Source organism: Amphibalanus amphitrite, unplaced genomic scaffold, assembly GCF_019059575.1.
Source record: "Amphibalanus amphitrite isolate SeventyFive unplaced genomic scaffold, NRLGWU_Aamphi_draft 000427F_arrow, whole genome shotgun sequence".
In the NCBI taxonomy this organism is placed as follows: domain Eukaryota; kingdom Metazoa; phylum Arthropoda; class Thecostraca; order Balanomorpha; family Balanidae; genus Amphibalanus; species Amphibalanus amphitrite.
Genome location: NW_024881921.1, coordinates 121870 through 139770, shown reverse-complemented (window position 1 = coordinate 139770; position 17901 = coordinate 121870). Strand labels below are relative to the sequence as shown.

Genomic DNA, 17901 nt, shown 5'->3' with positions numbered 1-17901 from the left:
CCACAGGTTTTCGATTGAATTGGGATCGCGACTTTTTCCAAGTCATAAGCGTTAGCCCAGAATGATTGAAGAAGGTTCTATCGGCATCACTTCCCGTTCTTTTAGGGACTTTTACGTAGCGCGCCGCCCCGCATGAAGACAGCGTGGCTTGAATCAGGCATCAGTGCGCGTTCAGAAATCGTGCCCTCCTATGCCGTCTGGTTGAGCGCCTCCAATCATGCTCCACCACCTTCCCTGAAAAGACTCCACCCTTGCCTATGGGGCAAAATACCTATAAGGGACAAAAACACAAAACAAGACAGATAAAAACAAAGCAAAATTAACTCAATACCTAATGAAATTCAGGCTGGAGCAAAAACATAGGTAATAGGTATCTATGTCAAATTAGAATGAAAGATTAAAATCAACCTGACCAGGCCTTACGGTCTGACCTGGTTCTAACCACCTTACTTCGCCTAACTTAACCCAATTCAACCTAGCCTACCACCGTCCACCACAACACCTGCAGAGGTACCTTGCTGGAAAAATGACGCCCAAGGAGGTGACTGTCCAACTTATTGGAATTACTGCCATGATTGCTTGTCAAAATGTGTGTCATCATCAATCATGCTCTTGTTTGACAAGTGATGTATAATAAATGTGATATTCAAAAATTATCTCCTGACTGTTGACTGTTGAGTGGTCAAAATATTCAAATAATCAGGGTACAATGCTGTGCTTAGTGCACACTAATCATGTTGTTTTTGTGTAGGTCCTGTGCACATTGTTGTGTGCACTGCTATGTGTACCTTAAGTAAAAAAGTGACTGGTGGTACATGACAAAAGGTTGTGCAACTGTGAAGTTCATGCCCTTGGTCAAGCTGGTGCCAAATGCCTATAGCTATAGCAGGATCAGTGAGGGTTGTAGAAATGCTACATACATTGTGCATTGAAGATATTGGCACAAAGTTCATCCGTAATTACTATGCTTAACACCTAATGTAAGAAGCGACATAAATGCCCAGATGATAAAACTCTCTGGTTAACATCACACAAATTTATTGACATTCTTTGCAGGTAGGTACATATTTACATTCATGGCAAATACTTTCGATTTGATTCAGAAACTAGTTGCTAGTAAGCGTGCATTTTAGTAGGTACAACAACAACCATATATTAAATCATAAAAACCTCATGGCATTCATCACATACCTTTTTACCGAACAAGTACCTAGCTACCATGCAATGATTCTAATTTTTTTCTGCAATCCATCTATATCTCAACTGACACAATGAATTTGAAATACCCTAACAAAACCTATAACTGTACAGTGTGTCTAAAAAGAATGTACCGTCGCCACTACGTGGCGCTGGTGTCGCGAGCCGGTAGTTGGCTGAATCCGCACCAGACCACACATTCCCAGGCGCTAGGTGACAGCTGCGCAGCGGCCGGTAGTAGCGTAAGCCCGAACCTTCGTGACACGACCCCGGGGGGGGGGGGAGGGAGGGGAGCGGGCGGGGCAGCGCGTGTAGGGAGGGGTGCTCCAGCAAGCTGGCAGTTGTCGAGGCCAAAGGTCAAGGGGTCACACACCAAGCGAACGGACGCTGATGTGGGTTCGTGGGGATCATGAACTTGTGTGTGGTAGGTGCGTCTTGCGATGCACGGGTGATACGCCAGGTCTAAGCCAAAGGATTCAGGGGAGAGCTGAAGAAAACACCTGGTCAACTACGGCGAATAATAGTGCTGAAAAATGGAAAGTATGGGTCAATGCAAGCCTTCATGACTATAACCCGCGCACCGACGGGGGGGGGGCGGATATCCGCCCCCCCCTGAGGTTTTTCGCGAATAGCGGGAAAACCGCGGCGCGTAGCGCCGCGAAATTTGGTATGACTATAACCTCATCAATTTTACACATGGTGTGCAAGTTTGAACTTCCTACCTTTCAAGGTCAGGTCACCAGGTCACTTTGAATGACCCAACCTCAAGTCACTTTTTTGCAACTTTGTCACCGTGCCAGAGCTACAGTAGATGTCGGAGGCCTTTGAAAGTCGCAGGATATTATTAGGTCATTAGTAGCTACAATTTGTATATCTCGGAATTTTGATATCGGTGACCTAAGGTCAGGTCAATTTCGCGACCTCCCCATTATAAGTCAATGGGGGAAAAATCAACTCCCTGTTTTTACCACTAAAACGGGTCGGAATGGCCCCATATACCATACATGACTTCATATACGATCAACCTTCACTACCTTGAGGTCTGTTTTGCTGTTGGGCAGCTGTGAGGTCATGTGACGTCATCAAAGGTCACCAAAGGTTTTTGGCCAATAACTCCGTACAGGAACAAGATACAGACGCGTGGATGGTCTCATTCTGTTCAGCTCGTCAAGACGCATCGAATGATATACAAGATGACCTCGAGGTCACGTGACCTGAGGTCAACATTTGACCTTGACCTTTCGAGGTCAAAATATATATCATTCGATGCGGATTGACGAGAGGATCACGATGATGCCCTTAGTTTGTTCCTATCTTGACTAATTCGAAAGTTATTCGAGAAAAACTCTCTCCATATCTAGCGCCGCCATTTTGACTTTTTCGACCCCTGTGACGTCATCTTTGACCTGACCTGAAAATGACCTTAGTAAAAATTGTAGATCTTGGCCGTGCGTATCCGATGCCGTTTACCGCTTGTCGCTATCTTGCTTCGTTCTCGAGATCTCAGGGGGGGCGGTCATCCGCCCCCCCCCCCCCGTCGGTGCGAAGTTGGCGCGGACCCCCGTCGGTGCGCGGGATAAACAACTTTCTGAGGACGCAAAGGCCAGCATTGAATAACGATATCCGGATCGAAATTAGCAATGATTTATAATTAAATGCCGAACTGCGCTGCGCTGCAAAACCCTCCTAGTAAATTGTCAAGTCGGATTATACCCACTTGAATTAAACTATCCTAAATAAAATTGTTAATTAACTTTCTAACACTGACGTTCTTTATCATACGATAAGTATGGGGTTAACCAAGATTCAGCATCTTCCGCGTTCAAACAATCACCTGTAAGGCTAGAACATTAATGGCCAGGTAAAAACATGGTCGGGATTTGATTAACCCGCGAGTTGCTGGGGGGGGGGGCGTTAAACGCCCCCACTTTTTTCGCCGGGCCATAGCATAAAAACGGCGCGCCGCAGGCGCGCCAAATTTTGGGTACCTGTAGGGAATTGATTGAAGCTTATTGTGACAAAGTTTCAAAAAAATCGGTCAGAAAATTTTTGAGATATCGAGGTTTTAGTGACGTCATGATTTCTGAGTTTTCGACCAAAAACGGCATATGTTCAAAAAATCATATAAAATCACAGAATAAACATACAGACATTCCGTAAACGCCATTAGACTGCCAATACCATGATCAATCAAATGGCTATCTTCGATTATTGATTATCGTTCCGCATTTTCCATAATCTTGAACTGAACCTTGGCAATTTTTCGTGACTACTTCACGACCATGATACATGAATTTATTAAATTGAACTTTTTGAGCCAAACACGTACACATATGATAAAATGAATGTCACCATCGTGTTCTACGCCCCAAATTACCTATAAAACATGTGTCACAGGCTGCGAATATCAGTTTTGATTTTCGGGGATATGTGCCTACCCGGTTGACCTGACCTTGACCCTGACCTATGCTTGACTGACCCCTACATGGAGCTGACACTCTTGTAGGCCTTATAAGATGGATTGTGCACCGTTCTGACAGAGTTTATGGCGAGAGGCGCCCATTGCGAAGTCCTGAAGTCCATGCTACTGAAAGCCCGATTTTGGGTGTTTGACCTGACCTTGACCCGACCTGTGACCTCAAAATTCAACTTTAAAGTACTCATCTGAAGCGTCTCGTCGCGCTCTTTCGTTTGCCGCCTCGTGCGTTTCGCTGCGCCTATTGGTTCTCGAGTTATCGGCTGGGGGCGTTTAACGCCCCCCCCCCAGCAAACGGTGGGTGGCGAAATACCCCAGCAACTGCCGGGTTAACCGGATTATAAGTTGATTTTTTTAGTCGGGATTTGATAAGTCAGATTTTTTTACACCAACCGCATTTTTAAGTCAAGTCAGGTCACTGATCTATGACGTCATAAATGAGCAGTCCTAAAATGAACTGTGTGAAACTGTCCTAAACTGTCCTCAACATTTTAGGACTGTGTGCACACTCCTAAAATGTTCAACTTCGCTACACCCTCAGTGCAGAGCTTTCATAGGGAGATGAAACTTACAGGATCTTATAGTATGATCGAGAGTCTCACAACTTGTATAAATGTATATCTCGGATTTTCTGAAGGGTCACCTGAGATCAGGTCAGTCTCTCACCATTAAAAGTCAGGGAAATATGGAAATTGCTAGTTTGGTCCGGAAATGATATACAACTATCTCAAATTCTCAAGCACACGGAATCGTGATTTCATGCGCTCCTTGCAAGGTCTGATGCTTTAATTTTGCTTTGTTGATCTTGCGTGACGTCATTTATCACGTAACCAAGGGTATCAGTTTTTCGTCAATAACTCCCGATCAACTAAAGCTACCGAGTCGATAAAGCCACTAATGGACATGAAAAGACCTGCCGAATCGATTGATATGCAATATGACCTCCTTTGACCAGCTTCGTGACCTGACGGGCTGTGACCTGACCTTGACCCGAGGTTAACACCTTAACTCTCGCCCATATTGGTGTTTTTTTTTTCCAGCCGCAAACGTATAAGGGGGGGGGGGTCCGTTGGACCCTCCCTTGCCGTTTCGCCCCTGATCGAGCTAGAGCTTCGCGGAAAAAACGAGCGTGTTGGCCGTGACGAGAGGAAGTCGATGATACCCAATTTTAAGGTCCTAGGTCATCGGTTGACTTTCCAGGTCAGGTCAATGACCCAAAAGTCGGGAAAATCGGGCCTGTTAGAAAGTCGTAAAGCGTGGCTGCTATGGGGTTTTCGGGGTGCTGATCACGAATATCATGGTAGTTTTGATCACAGATGATGTCTTCATGCATTTAGGCCAGGTCGAGTCAGGTCAGGTCAGGTCAACCAGTAAGGGTATTCGTAGTAGGTGGCAACCGCCTCTGACAGCTTCGCAACATGTTACGAGGGCACCAAAACTACTTCGTAAATGTTCATATGACTGCTAAATTCGAATTCAGCTCCTAAAACTGGCCTAGAAACATGTAAAACTCGAAAAAGTGAACCGAGGTCATCAAAGGTCAATGACCTGACCTGACTTTCCGGTGACCTTGACACCCACCCTAATGCATGGAAGCAACATCATATCCCATGTTTGAACGCTTAAAACCACGAAAAGACTGCAAACGCGCCGCTAATGCGAGCCGACATACGCCGAATCGCGATTCCGGCCAAACATGGTCTCGAAAAGTAGGTCGCAGGTCAAAGGTCATTAAGGTCAGGGTCATGACAATTTCAGGGTAGGTGTAAAATTGATTAACGCGAGGGTAACGAAAGTTTCGTCGCGATCGGCCGCTTTTTGCGCGAGTTATTCGCGAAAAACCGAGGGAGGGGGTCCGTTCGACCCCCCTCTATACGGGCGAGGGTTAAGTTGATCTCACCCGAAGAAAAAGTATACCATTCGACACGCCTGAGCTAGACAAACACGATGCTGCTAAAATCGCGGATCTGCGATCATTTTTAGCGAAGTTATTTACCAAAAACCGAACCTGTGCCTTGGGCCACTTGACCTGACCTCCGAAGTCATCGGCTGTCCCTGGTCCTTAAATCGGAGACCAATCGCTGCATTTCGTAACGACGCACACGATCGTTTCTTTCGTGAGGCTCTAGCTCAATTAGGGGCGAATCGGCGAAGGGGGTTGCTTCCTCACTTCCAACCCCCAACGTCCCTCGGTATTCAGAAAACCTGAAGGTCCGGTGAGGGTTAAAACGTTTCTCATGAACGAGGAAGAAATGTAAAAGTCAAAGCTCTATAGACGTCCTGTAAAAGTGGCCATAGTAATAAATTCGTTAGAAATAAGATGCTTTTTAAACGACTTCCTCATATAAAATCGGGTGCTGGGACCAATCTTATAAACGCTTTAGAATGGACAGGGCGTCACTGGCTAAAGTTTGGGTGCAGAAAACGGCTATTACCTAAATGCAAAATGGTTTTCATGCATTTCAGTCAATTGTAGGTATATTGTCGGTCCCAGTGGCCGAGCTAAAAAAAATCGGTAGTGTTTTGCATCTTTTACGCCCTAAGAAACTACACCATCTATAGAAGTGGGCGGGCTTATTTGAATGGGAGGGCGCATTATGCACGAATCGAGTGCTTTCGTTTATTTTGGACTGTATTTTACCACATCCACTGCTGGTATCACTATTAATATTATCTAATGCCGTGAATACGACAGCATTCCATTTATAAGATTGGGCCAATGGAGTCGCGCCCCGCGAGCTCGGTTTTCCGCTGGGCCGCTACAAGCCAGGAAGTCGGTCTTCGCCTGAGGGCAGGACAAAGGTCAGCGAGGGAGCGCGGGGTCAGCCAGGTATCGCCAAGTGCCGAGCGGATGCCGCTCCCTCCCCTCTCTTCCCCTCTTCTCCCCTCCCCACCTCGGTATAGATGGGGAGGGACCGAACTGCCAATGACATGCGAGCGGTCAAGGCCGCTCGCGCGGCAGCGACCCTGGCGGCCGGATGCCGCAACTGGGATTCAGCCAAGTTACCGATTCGCCTCCTGTGGGAGAGCCAAACCAGGGGACATACTTTTTAGATATACTGTACATAAGAAGAATGCAATACTACAAGAACTATGAATTTCTGAAGTTATTCTCACATGCTGGAATGTTGAAACTCTACTTTTGTCGTCAATTTCCACGTTTGATTGAGCCATCATATCAACTGTTTTCGTTCTTCAGTCACAAGCTTTCGCACAAATCTTGAATTTTTACGCATCATCTTGAACCATGCTCCAGTCTTTCCAACAAGGTACTATGTAACATCAAAGCAATTTTGATTTGTTACAACAGCTTCAGATCATGATAGGCTTGGTGTATCAATTCCCAAACTAAGTAATTGATCATATCAGTATTATGTTTATATAAAGAAACTCAAATAATCCACAAATTGTTATTGAAACACTCCGACTTCAACTTCAAGAATAGAATTCACAGCAATAACAGTACAAGTTGCAAACAAACATTGCGCCAGATTTCGTATGAAATGCGCCATCATCCTGAAGTTTCTACCACAGACGGTAGTTCCCCAAGTTCAACCGCAGCCGTAGTGCGAAAACCCCTGCCCATCTTACCCCACGGCGGAGCTCGGTTGCAATTTGTAAATACGCGCCACGATCGTGGCACAGACAGCCGCGCTCAAGGTGCAGCCTAACCGCGCTCTCAGTCGATCGGTGATGCATGAGTCGTAGCCGTGCACGGCCGTAGCATGGCACGGCCGTGGCCAACTACGTCCGCACCGCGCCGTGCCGTGGCCGGCGGGCCAGGTGCGGTCACGGTCAGCGTCGGCGGGCGCCGGGAGGCCGCGCTGCGCTCCAAACAGTTGGCCCGTTTGTTTACCGGAGCTGGTCGAGGCAGCCGACACAGCCGGCCTCAACGGCGCCGACGGGCTGAGCGGGCCGACGGGCTGAGAGCGCGCCGGGCCACTCCAAGACGAGCGGCCGACCGGACCGAGCTGCTGCGAGTCAGCAGGGGATGAAATACACGGCAGGGAGAGGATTGCTGACGTGGGATCCTGAGGAACACGGCACAGAAAATATTTGCAATGATTTCAGAGGTGCAGGTATGCAGGTGCAGATATGTAGTTAGGCTTGAGTGATACGAAACATTGGTGAGGCCGTGTGGCCCGGTGACACGGGTTAAACAGATATTTATGTGTGCGACGCAGCGATGTTGCATCACCTATCTATCTGCGAATAAATGAAAATGTGTGTGAAGGTTCAATCCACGCTAGTTTTTAATCCTCGCCGGTCCAGCTACGTATTGATAACGTGAACGGCCAGGAGCCTCCCCCCGGGTATTGGCTGCTCCTGCCCCTTACAGTTTCGTAATGTTGCTATTTAAGGCAAATATTTAGGAGATATGACCGGATATCGAATTTGAAAAGCTCGCTGGTCTTTTTCAGTAATTTATGACCAGCAGCTTTTGTTCCTAAAGATACCTAAAAGTCCCTCCTGCCAGCCAGAATCGTGTGTCCGGCACGGAATGCCTTTCCAGCTTCTGCATCGGGATGATCGATGTGAAGATTATCATAGCCGTGTGCCGTGCAGCTTGATCAATACCATCTCGACCAGGAATTCAAAACACATTTACTGAACTTTATTCTAAAAACTCGATTGAATGTCCTTTAGGCTCTAGAACGTCTCGAAGCTAATGGACTGCCTTCCCATTTGACCTTTCCAACCAGCGGCGAAAACACAAAATATACCTATAAGCATCAGTGAGGGGTAAAAGAAAGAGCGATCATCTTTGAATGGACCTTGTCTTTATCATCGAATAGCAGGGTATTATATATTATCCCAGCATATAAGAATTGGTTTCATTTTTACTTTGCTTCAAAGGATGTGCAAAATTATGTGACTGAATTAACAAAATGCCTATAAGAATAGTTTTCTGAACGTCACCGACCCTTTCTGTGCGTACCACTCCTGGCATCCCGCAGGCCCGGCTCGTCAGGGCTGGCTGCTGATTAATCCGCCAGTAAATGATTCCCGGATCCCGACCGGCCGTCCGCGGCCATCGGATCACCGCCCGCTAATAAATACCCAGACCGGACCGGAATCGGATGCTCGAGCTTTCAGCAGGGCGGCGGTGGCGGCATCTGAGCACCGCCTGCCGAATGGCTGCCTAGAATTGTTTCATTCCCAGCTAGTTTTTGCGATAAGGCTAACGTCTAAAAATGATACCCACCTTCAGGTAAGATTATAGAATAATAGTAAAATACATAAGGCACGCAGCAGCGTTTATTACGATCATCTTTGTTAAATTTCAGCTGGCTCAATGTCAGTTTATAGATTTCCGATTAGGGAAAGGCGCTGAACAGATAAATAGGTACTGATTAGATAAGTCTGTAAATGAATGGACCACATGAGGTACCTTGGGGGATTGCACCAATGGGCAACGGAGTGCAGAGGGGCTTCAGCTGCCTGCGCTTACTGCATTGGCTTTGATTCGCGCCGTGCCAGCTGCCAAATTATTATTATAAGATGCTTCATAATGTGTTTCATAATGTAATGTCAATGTGTTTTTGCTCTATGGTCGCGCAGCAACAAACGGCTGAAGACGCGTCAAGGTCCGTCAAAATAAGTTCAAAATTAGTTACGCTCTTCATATTTATAGCTAAAGGGACTATCCCACCTTTAACATGGGGTTTGAGTTGAGATAGTCAAGTTTGCGGCGAGGTTCAGAAACCACTATCTATCTAGGTTGCAACCTCCGCGGCCTCTTGGTGCTGAAGAAATTCGTTCCCTTCATTTGAAAATGGGCCTTGTGCAAGGCCCTATCTTCAACATGGAGCGACCGTTAGTGTGACGTCAACTCGTTTAGTCATTCTGATTTAAATGGGTTTGTTCGCTGAAAAATCGCTTAAAACTTGGTCTGAACTTTGTTGTGGTGCCTACAGAGTAAAAAGAATCAGCTTTTTGACAGTAATGTGGCCTGGGGAAGGAGGTAATTTTAGGCTGTGACGTCACATATTTGAAAGTTTGTGTTTGGAATATGGGAAGCCTAAGATGTTTTATGAAAAATAAATGCCAGAACCGTGTTCCTGGTCATCCAATCTATAAAGTCGGGCACAATTTAACTGGTTTTAACTTATAAGGTGGGATAGTCCCTTTAAAGGGTGGCGTCATAAAAGCCAGTGTCATCAAAACACTTCTTAGCCTTCAATCGTTAGCCCGTCTCCTTATGCTAGGCCATAATACATATAAGTCATTATGGAAAAGTTTGCGTACCTACGGGCAGTGCCGTAAGAAAATGCCACGCTTTATTTGAGCTTCAATTGCTGTGGCCGCCACATTTAGCGCCACCCACGCTGTGATTGGTTAGAGTGCCGCTGACGTCATAGATGGTGCTGAGCTCAGAACGCTCTGGCAGGTGGCTGGTGGGAGAACCGCTCCGGTCACGGGTGCATCTGTCAGATGAATGAGCGTAATTCCCCGTGCCACCAGGGCAGCCCAGTGCTGCACTGGCATTACGTGGGCAGTCCAGTGCAGCACTGGTACCTATTAGGTGGAGGTGGAGGTTCAGAAACGGAAACTGACCTTTGACGGGCTCGTGTTTTAAAAGAAAGCGGTTCTGTTAGGGTTTCAGCGTAGGTTGGGTAGGCCAAAGTGGTTTAAAATGGAGAATGGAATCGACGCATTGATCTTTATTTAAACATTCCCTTAAAGCTACTTGCAATTAAAATCTGGCTTAACACCTTCGGCGAGAAGCTCCTGTTTGAAAAAAAAACTAAATATAATCCAGGTCTATTGCCCAAAACACCAATAATGCCCATAGCCATGTGAGATAGGTGGTACCGTCCTACTCCATTGCCTTTTTTCTTTGTTGACTTTAACGTCGTTGACACAAAGCGCCCGTAATGCGACGGAGCTTGAGCAGGGAAGTGTAATGAGCTGGATAATCGACTGGGCCTTACGAGTCCGGTCACGAAGACCACACGCTCCGTGAAAGCCGACCGGGTCAATGGCTCTAATGGCTATGGCGCCGTGAACCGAACGATTAATGCCAGTGATTCAGAAACGCTAGTGCTACTGCTGTGATTTGATGGATTCAAAAATAGAACCACTTGTTCCAGTGTGCCCATCGTGACTTCAGGGTGACTTTGCAATACTTTTAGTTGACGTTCTCGGTCCGCTCTGCACGGGCATCACGTTCACATATTTGGCTGATGTGAGGTCGATCCCCCGCTGACGAATTCTCTCAAGAGAATCGCCGCCTGCGGGTTCACAACGGTGCCCCCTTAGACGAGAAAAAAACTAGTTACCTAATAAAAAAAATCACTGCCGCGTGGCTGTTTGTCTCCACGGTTTCATCTAATATCTGTTTCCATGAATTATTCGCTTTATTTAACTTCGTACTAGGTAGGTGAAACGTTTCTTCTTCATTTATTATAGAGCGGACTGCGGAGCCTACAGCACCGATGGACAAAATTTGTGGGAAATAACGGTGGAGCAGAGCGATTTAGGTGAAATATTACATGCTTAGTAAGCACGTGTGTTTCGTGCACAGGAGGCCGGCGCGACCGTTCACGTCAGCTACCTGAACCAGCGGTCGGTGAGACGTCCGACGGCATTACTGCAGCTCTGGGGAAAGGCCGGCAATCACCGCAGCTTGTCCCGGGACTGATTGCCAATCGAGAGAAGCCGCCTCCCGCATTGCGTCTCTCACAAAAAAAAGCGAACGAGGTTACATAACAGAGGTTACGAGAGTCGTGTAACATATCCAAGGGCGAGGCGCGTGCCCAATGATCCATTCACGTCTACACAGTTCATAGTTGCCATAGCTGGCTCTGACTTTATGTGAATAAAAGGGTAGCCAAGCCAATTATTTATGTTACGATGGATAGATTGTAGCATAGACCTCTGTATACCGAGGTATACAGAGGGTGGCTGTGATTGTAGACATAAGTAGGATGGCATATATGAAACATTTATCAGCTCACAGCTTCATTTCAGTATAATTACCTTCATACAGGAGACTAAATGCGAACGGCGGGTGAATAACGATTTCCGGAGCCAGCAAAAATAGGTTAGTTGTCATTGACTTTGGTCCTCTATATTACCTATGCTGGAAAAGTTATTATGAATGAAATGCAATGTCATAAATACAAAATGAAAGTAAATATCATCTAGCTATGCATGATATTAATACCACTAAAAGGTCGGCCTGAACTTTTTCATTAAAAAATGTTTGTCTGGTTTCATTCATTCCCCTCTATCTATATAAGCAGTTTATTGATTTGTGCAGTTTTAGGGCATTGTGAAATGAGCGCTACATGCAGGTAGAACATGCAGTAAGCCTATGACGTAGCAATGTAGTTTTAATATGGCATGAACTGCATCAACTTCCCTTCCCTGCATGAACTAACAGCAAAGCGAAGCCTTGTTTGGTGGAAAGTCGCTGCATGCGTGAAACATCCGTAATGTTGCATTCAGCATTTGCACATAATTAATACCCTTGATATATATGCCTATAGGTTTATCTTCTTTGACGATAGCAAATATTATGAAAACGGTGACTGTTTTACAAACATTCCTTACGCCGAAGTTTTTTTTTACCACTAACAAGAGTATTGAAATAAGAACTCTACATACAGTCTACACTCTACAGTGTTAGAAACCTTCAAATGATATAGGGATTAACACGTTGGCAGCAAACGACAGTGTCGCTGGGTTCAACAACCCAACCGTTAAGTACAAAACATGACATCCAGCACTCACTTGTTACGTGTATCCTACATCGTCCAGGAGCCACATCACGGCCACAAATCGGTCAGCTCCCCCACAGTCCTCCGCCGACTGACCACCCCTGGCTGCGACAGCCGCACTCTGTCCTCCCGCCGGGAGCCGCGTCTGTCGGCCTCCGGAGCCGCCGCCGCCCCCGCCGCCGCGCCGACCGTCACAGGTACACTGGCCGCCTATTGACCGGCCGCGCGCCGTCACCGACGACCCGCCGACGACGGCGACGCGGTGCGTCGGGCGGCGTCGATACGACCAGGTGCGCCGCCGGAGACCTGTGGCACGCTCCAGTTCGACGGGCCGGCGCTCGGCAGCTCCACCGCGGTCGACCCAGACCCGGCTGACTGAGGGAAGGGGAGACGTCTCGGTTAGTTCCGCCGTCAGACGAGCGTCGGACGGCGGCGGCGCTCGTCTGACTTCGCGGAAGGGCTCGTTGCGCCTCGTCTGATGGATGTTTCGAGGAGTTGAAGTGGGCGGAATTCGGCGTCGGTACGAGGAAGCGGCTCCGTAGTTACGTGCCAGCTGCGACTTCTGTGAAGTTGAGAGCCGAGAGGCGGCTGCGCTTTTGTCAGACATGACACGGAAGTGCAGTCGGAATTGTCGTCGTTCTTGTGGGATATGACAAGTCGTTGCCGTTATAAGGCGAGCACACAGCCAGTGATGTTAAATTTGGAGAAAAAAAATGTCGTCGATGTGTCGGCGGAAACCCATGCAGTTGGCGTCAATTAACACCCGTCTCAAGGTTCCGAAGGGAAATCAAAGCATTTTATGCACCCTGCCGAAGCAAAAGCGTGACCAGTGTCAAGTTGTGTGCTTTGCACCGTGTGGCGAATCTTCAGGCTGCAAAGCTGATCAGTTGAAATTGAAAATCCACCAATGTGCTAGCCCGCATTTCATTTCATTTCAAAACACTAAAATGGTCAGGGTTTTTGTGCTCAGACGGGTGTTTTCAACAGAAGAGTTATTGGTCGAACAATCCATTTACAAGCGAGCTATCACCCATCTAAAATTCAGTTTCAGCTCTCCGAATTGGCAGAGCTGACTGCAAAACGGTCGGCACGATAACCCGTCCTAATGTGGGCCGGTCAAAATAACACATAAATGAAAACGCATGTTTCATCTTAACGCCCATAACAAGTGACAGAAATCTATTCGACCCTGACCTTTACGCAACTAGTTGTTTATGCACCTCCACGAAATGAAACTGACACTTGACAGGCTTCCTCTTTCCTGCTGCACGACCCAAACATCCTCGCTGCGTGTGCAGCTAGTTTCGCTGATGCGTGTCTGGCTTCAGCCGTCCTGGCGTTTCACTGATGAGCTCGGGACCCCTTTGACCTCTGGCAGAGGCAGTGCAGATTCGGCCGCCGGCGCCGCGGGTACAGACAGCCGACTGATGAGGTCGTGCCCGCCCGCAGGCCACCGCCGGCTGAGCGGCGCACCGCCAGTGGTGTTCCAGTAACCAGGATCCATAATGATGAACAAGTGAACAAATTTGATATGAGCTTTTATCGTACCGGTACCTACATAACTATATGTTTTCTTGTTGTTTGGCTCAGAAGAACCTACGTATTCAACCTTTTATTCTTTTACATAGGTACACATACCTAAATTAGAAGCCAAGACAAAAAAGAGCTGGCAAGTCCTCATCAAAAGTTTATTTTTGACTGAGCGATGTCCATTCAGTGGCAAACCGCACATCAGACATTTCTAATGCATCATTCAATGGCAGGACGTCATTCACGCTCTCTAAAGGGCCGCCATTCATCATACCATGCTCTGCTCAGCGGCCTACATCGAGCACGCATTCAACTTTTTCGCCATTGCACTATTCGATGAAGCACTGACCGATTGCCCCCCCCCCAACACACACACACACGTACCTTATAAACACAAATATCATGGTACGGCAGACGACAGCGAAACCAGCTCAGCCGGCTGTCCACAGAAGTCCATAGAAGGAAGGCATTCAATAAATAAGGAGCAAATGTAGTAAAAGTAGCATTGGTACCAGTCTACCTGTAGATCTACGGACAAAAACGAAACATTCACGTACGCTCCTGGCATTTGTGTATGGTATCCGAACTCGATAATTTGGTTCAAGTAGGAAGGCTATTGCTATTGCTACGCCTGCCCTCTCTCTCTCTCTCTCCCCCCTCTCTCTCTCTCTTTCTCTGTCTCCCCCCCTCTCTCTCTCTCCGCCGATCCTCTCACAATGACGTGTGAATGGCGTGCACGGCCCGACAGTGCAGTCAGTCGCCAGGAGGCTGGCCGGCGCCTCTCACTCGCCTCGCGACCGGTCTGAGGGGCGGACGGTGCTGCTCCGTCTGCGCCCACATAACACCACCAGCTCAGCCTGCAGCTGCTCAGCCTGCCCAGCCCGTGGAAACCGCACTCGACTCACCTACACAGGTCATTGGAGAGAAGTGTCACCTCAGGCGTGCGCGCTGAGTGGCGAGTCGTGTGGCAGTTCCCGTGACAGGATTAAGCCATTTCCGTTCGTTCGTTTTTCAGTGAGCGGCGCAGAGATTGGTTCGGCACCGGAGTGAGAGTCTCAGCTGCTGGTCGATTGCGCGTTCCAAAGCGGTGTTTTTCCCTAAAAAGTGGTGACGCTGTGACCATTTTGACGCGTGGTAGCCGACCTGCAGAGGTCCGTGCACTGCCATGGATCACAGCCGAGCAAAGTCACTATCTCGAGTGACGCTTCTAGCAGTGTTTGTCGCCTCTATCTCTGCAGCCAGCGCCGACCCGACCACCATCACCATCATCCACTACGAGTTCTCCGCCAACGACACCAGCGACTCGGTGGGTCTGATGCGCGCCCTGCAGCGGGCCCTCGAGGCGTACCCGGGCGCGCTGCTACTCAACCCCACCGGCCACCTGGGGAAGCGCCTCTGGATCCAGCACGACGCCACGGCGCCCAACCTCGCCGACATCGTGCAGCGCAAGCAGGCTCGACCGCTGAGCAGTCGCTCCGACCCGCTCATCGCGGCCAACATCCGCATCCCGGGACGCGCGCACGTGCGCCCCTCCACAGTGGCCACCGTGGGCGCCAGCGGCACGCGCGTCGGCCTCGTGGGCTTCGTGTCCGAGTCTGAGGGCGAAGAGCCGCAGGCAGCAGCGCTGATGGTGAGCGCCACTCCTCCGGAGGAAGCCGTTCGACGGGAGGCGCAGCGGATCAAGGGGAACAGCGTGCCGCTCGTGGTGGCGCTCGGGAACGCCGGCTACCCGGAGGACGAGGCGGTGGCGGCCAGCGTGGCGCAGGTGGACGCCGTGGTGGCCGCCCACGGAGGAGGGGACGGCTACCCGGTGGGAGTGCAGCAGGCCGGCGGGAAGGTGGTGCCACTGCTGCGCGCGCCGCCTGACACCGTCTGCGTGGCGCAGCTGATGTTCGGGGAGGATGGCGGTCTGCTGGACTGGGGAGGGTTCGTGGTGCCGATTGGAGATGAAGGGAAGGACGCCTGAGGGCGGCACATGGACGCAGTGGGTGGTGAGGAGTATGTACAATCACCGTGGTGAGGAGATTGCAGAGTGTATGATGGCTGCAGATGACAGGTGAATTGATGGACAAGATGCGAGGACAACGGCATTGTCAGCGATTTAAAAGTGATAGCAGTGAAGTCTAGTAGTCGCGATAAGTTTAAGCATGACTGAGCTTTTTCATCTGCAGCCTATTCCAAACCATGGCCAATCAATGACAGCATAAGTGAACTTCCAATGTACAGCCCTCAGCAGACTGCGTGGTAGGTATTCTTTTTCCGACAAAACTGATAATAATTCAAAAGCCATCTTATCAGTCGGTCGAAACTCACTGCAAATAGATGCGCCATGCTCCACTCCTTCGATTGGGCCTATCACTAAACAAAGTATACGCCCTTTGTGGCAACAAAATGTAAAAGTTCGTTTTGGGGGCAAATATGAACTTTTGGGTTTTGTTGCCAAACTGGATGGAAAATGCATACGGTGATGATGCCAATCTAAGCTGCGGAGTCCCGCGCATCTTGCTGTTACGATTTCCGAGTGGCCGATAGCATAATATTCGCGTTATTCTCGGTTTTGTCGAAAAAAAGAATTCCTACCACGCAGTCTGCAGAGGGCTGTACATGCATGTCGCCTGATTTGGACGTCGCAAACTCCATTTAGTGCCAATTGTTATTATGTTACGTGACTCAGTTCCAATGTCACATTGTTTCCCACGCTAACTGCGTTGTTGTTGCACCCATTGGACTCTGTTGTGCTGCCCTGACAACTGACAAGTTCCACAGAATCTGCCACGCCTCGGCCATGAGGCTATGACCAGATCGACCCACATCTGTTCCAAGAACCGCACGGCGACACGCCCAGTTTACGATCCTGTATAAAGACGGCTGTCTGTGATATGGACCGTCGTTTTTACATGAGTCATCGCAGATTGACCGAGACCAGACCGAGACTTATGCCTTAGCAATACTTGACACAGCGAGCGATGTCTTAATGACGTGTGACGGCAGATAAGTCGGCTTACCTAAATCGCATGGCCATGACAGAGAACCAGTCTCATATGAGCTCTCCTCGAGGACGAGATGTTTCTGAGGAGGCGCATGACGGCCACGTGGTTGGCGGGCGTCAAACTCCAACAAACACTGAGTGGCGAGAGTTTGTTTTGTGATCCCATTGAACATTCTCGTCTTCTCTGATTACTTGGCATGCTAAAGTGCTCTGCAGTTCCAACTGACGATTTTCAAAGCCTGTCCATCGGTCACCGTGATTGAACGGTAATCAACTCCATCAAAGCCTCGGCAGATGAAAGACGTCCTGATAATGCCAACCACCGCAGACGGCGCTCCGTCTAAACCGCCTTTCACCGCGGCTCGGTTCGACTGGACGCAATCGGGTCGTGTCATCCCTAAATGGCAGCTGACCCAGGCCAATTCGGAGGGGGTGTGTTACACAAGATGGGCGTGCCGCGGCCCCGGCGCTGAGCTAACGGAGCCGCCCGCACTTCTAAAGGAGACGGGTGAAAACAGTGCAGTGTCGGTGGGCTCCAGGGATGGCAGCAGTACGGTAGGGTACGTTACACACTGTGACATTTTGTCATCGTGCATTACATATGGTGCTTACGAATATACGATGCACGGTGTTCATGAAGTTATGAGCGTTGTCACTGAATATAATCGCACAGCTGAGCTAATGTTGGAAACACGGGTTGAAGCCGTACAAAGCTTAGGTCTCACACGGCCTTGTGCGAGTTCATAAGGAGCATTTGGTACTGCAAAAAATAGGTATACCTCTACGTATTTTTCACACAAATCTTATGCATGCAAATTACAGGGTAGTTATCTGCTCTAGCGTTTCCTTTTGATCGAGGCTTCCCTACTCATTGAGTCGTGCAATGCTGTCATCAGGTTTTCTTTCATCGCCGTTATAAACAATGTCTATTAATTTCATCATTCAACAAGGGCGCGGGAACTATACTTTCAGACTTGGGGGGG

At 48.7% G+C, this 17901-nt stretch overlaps 1 protein-coding gene across 1 annotated transcript; it reads left to right on the top strand.

Annotated features, from left to right (window-relative positions):
• The first annotated feature begins 14727 nt into the window (after positions 1 to 14727).
• On the top strand, positions 14728 to 17589 carry LOC122391235. The gene is made up of 2 exons (XM_043384976.1): positions 14728 to 16148; positions 16529 to 17589. The coding sequence occupies exon 1, from the start codon at positions 15095 to 15097 to the stop codon at positions 15893 to 15895; it is 801 nt and encodes a 266-aa protein (XP_043240911.1). The 5' UTR covers positions 14728 to 15094; the 3' UTR covers positions 15896 to 16148; positions 16529 to 17589.
• The last annotated feature ends 312 nt before the right edge of the window (positions 17590 to 17901 follow it).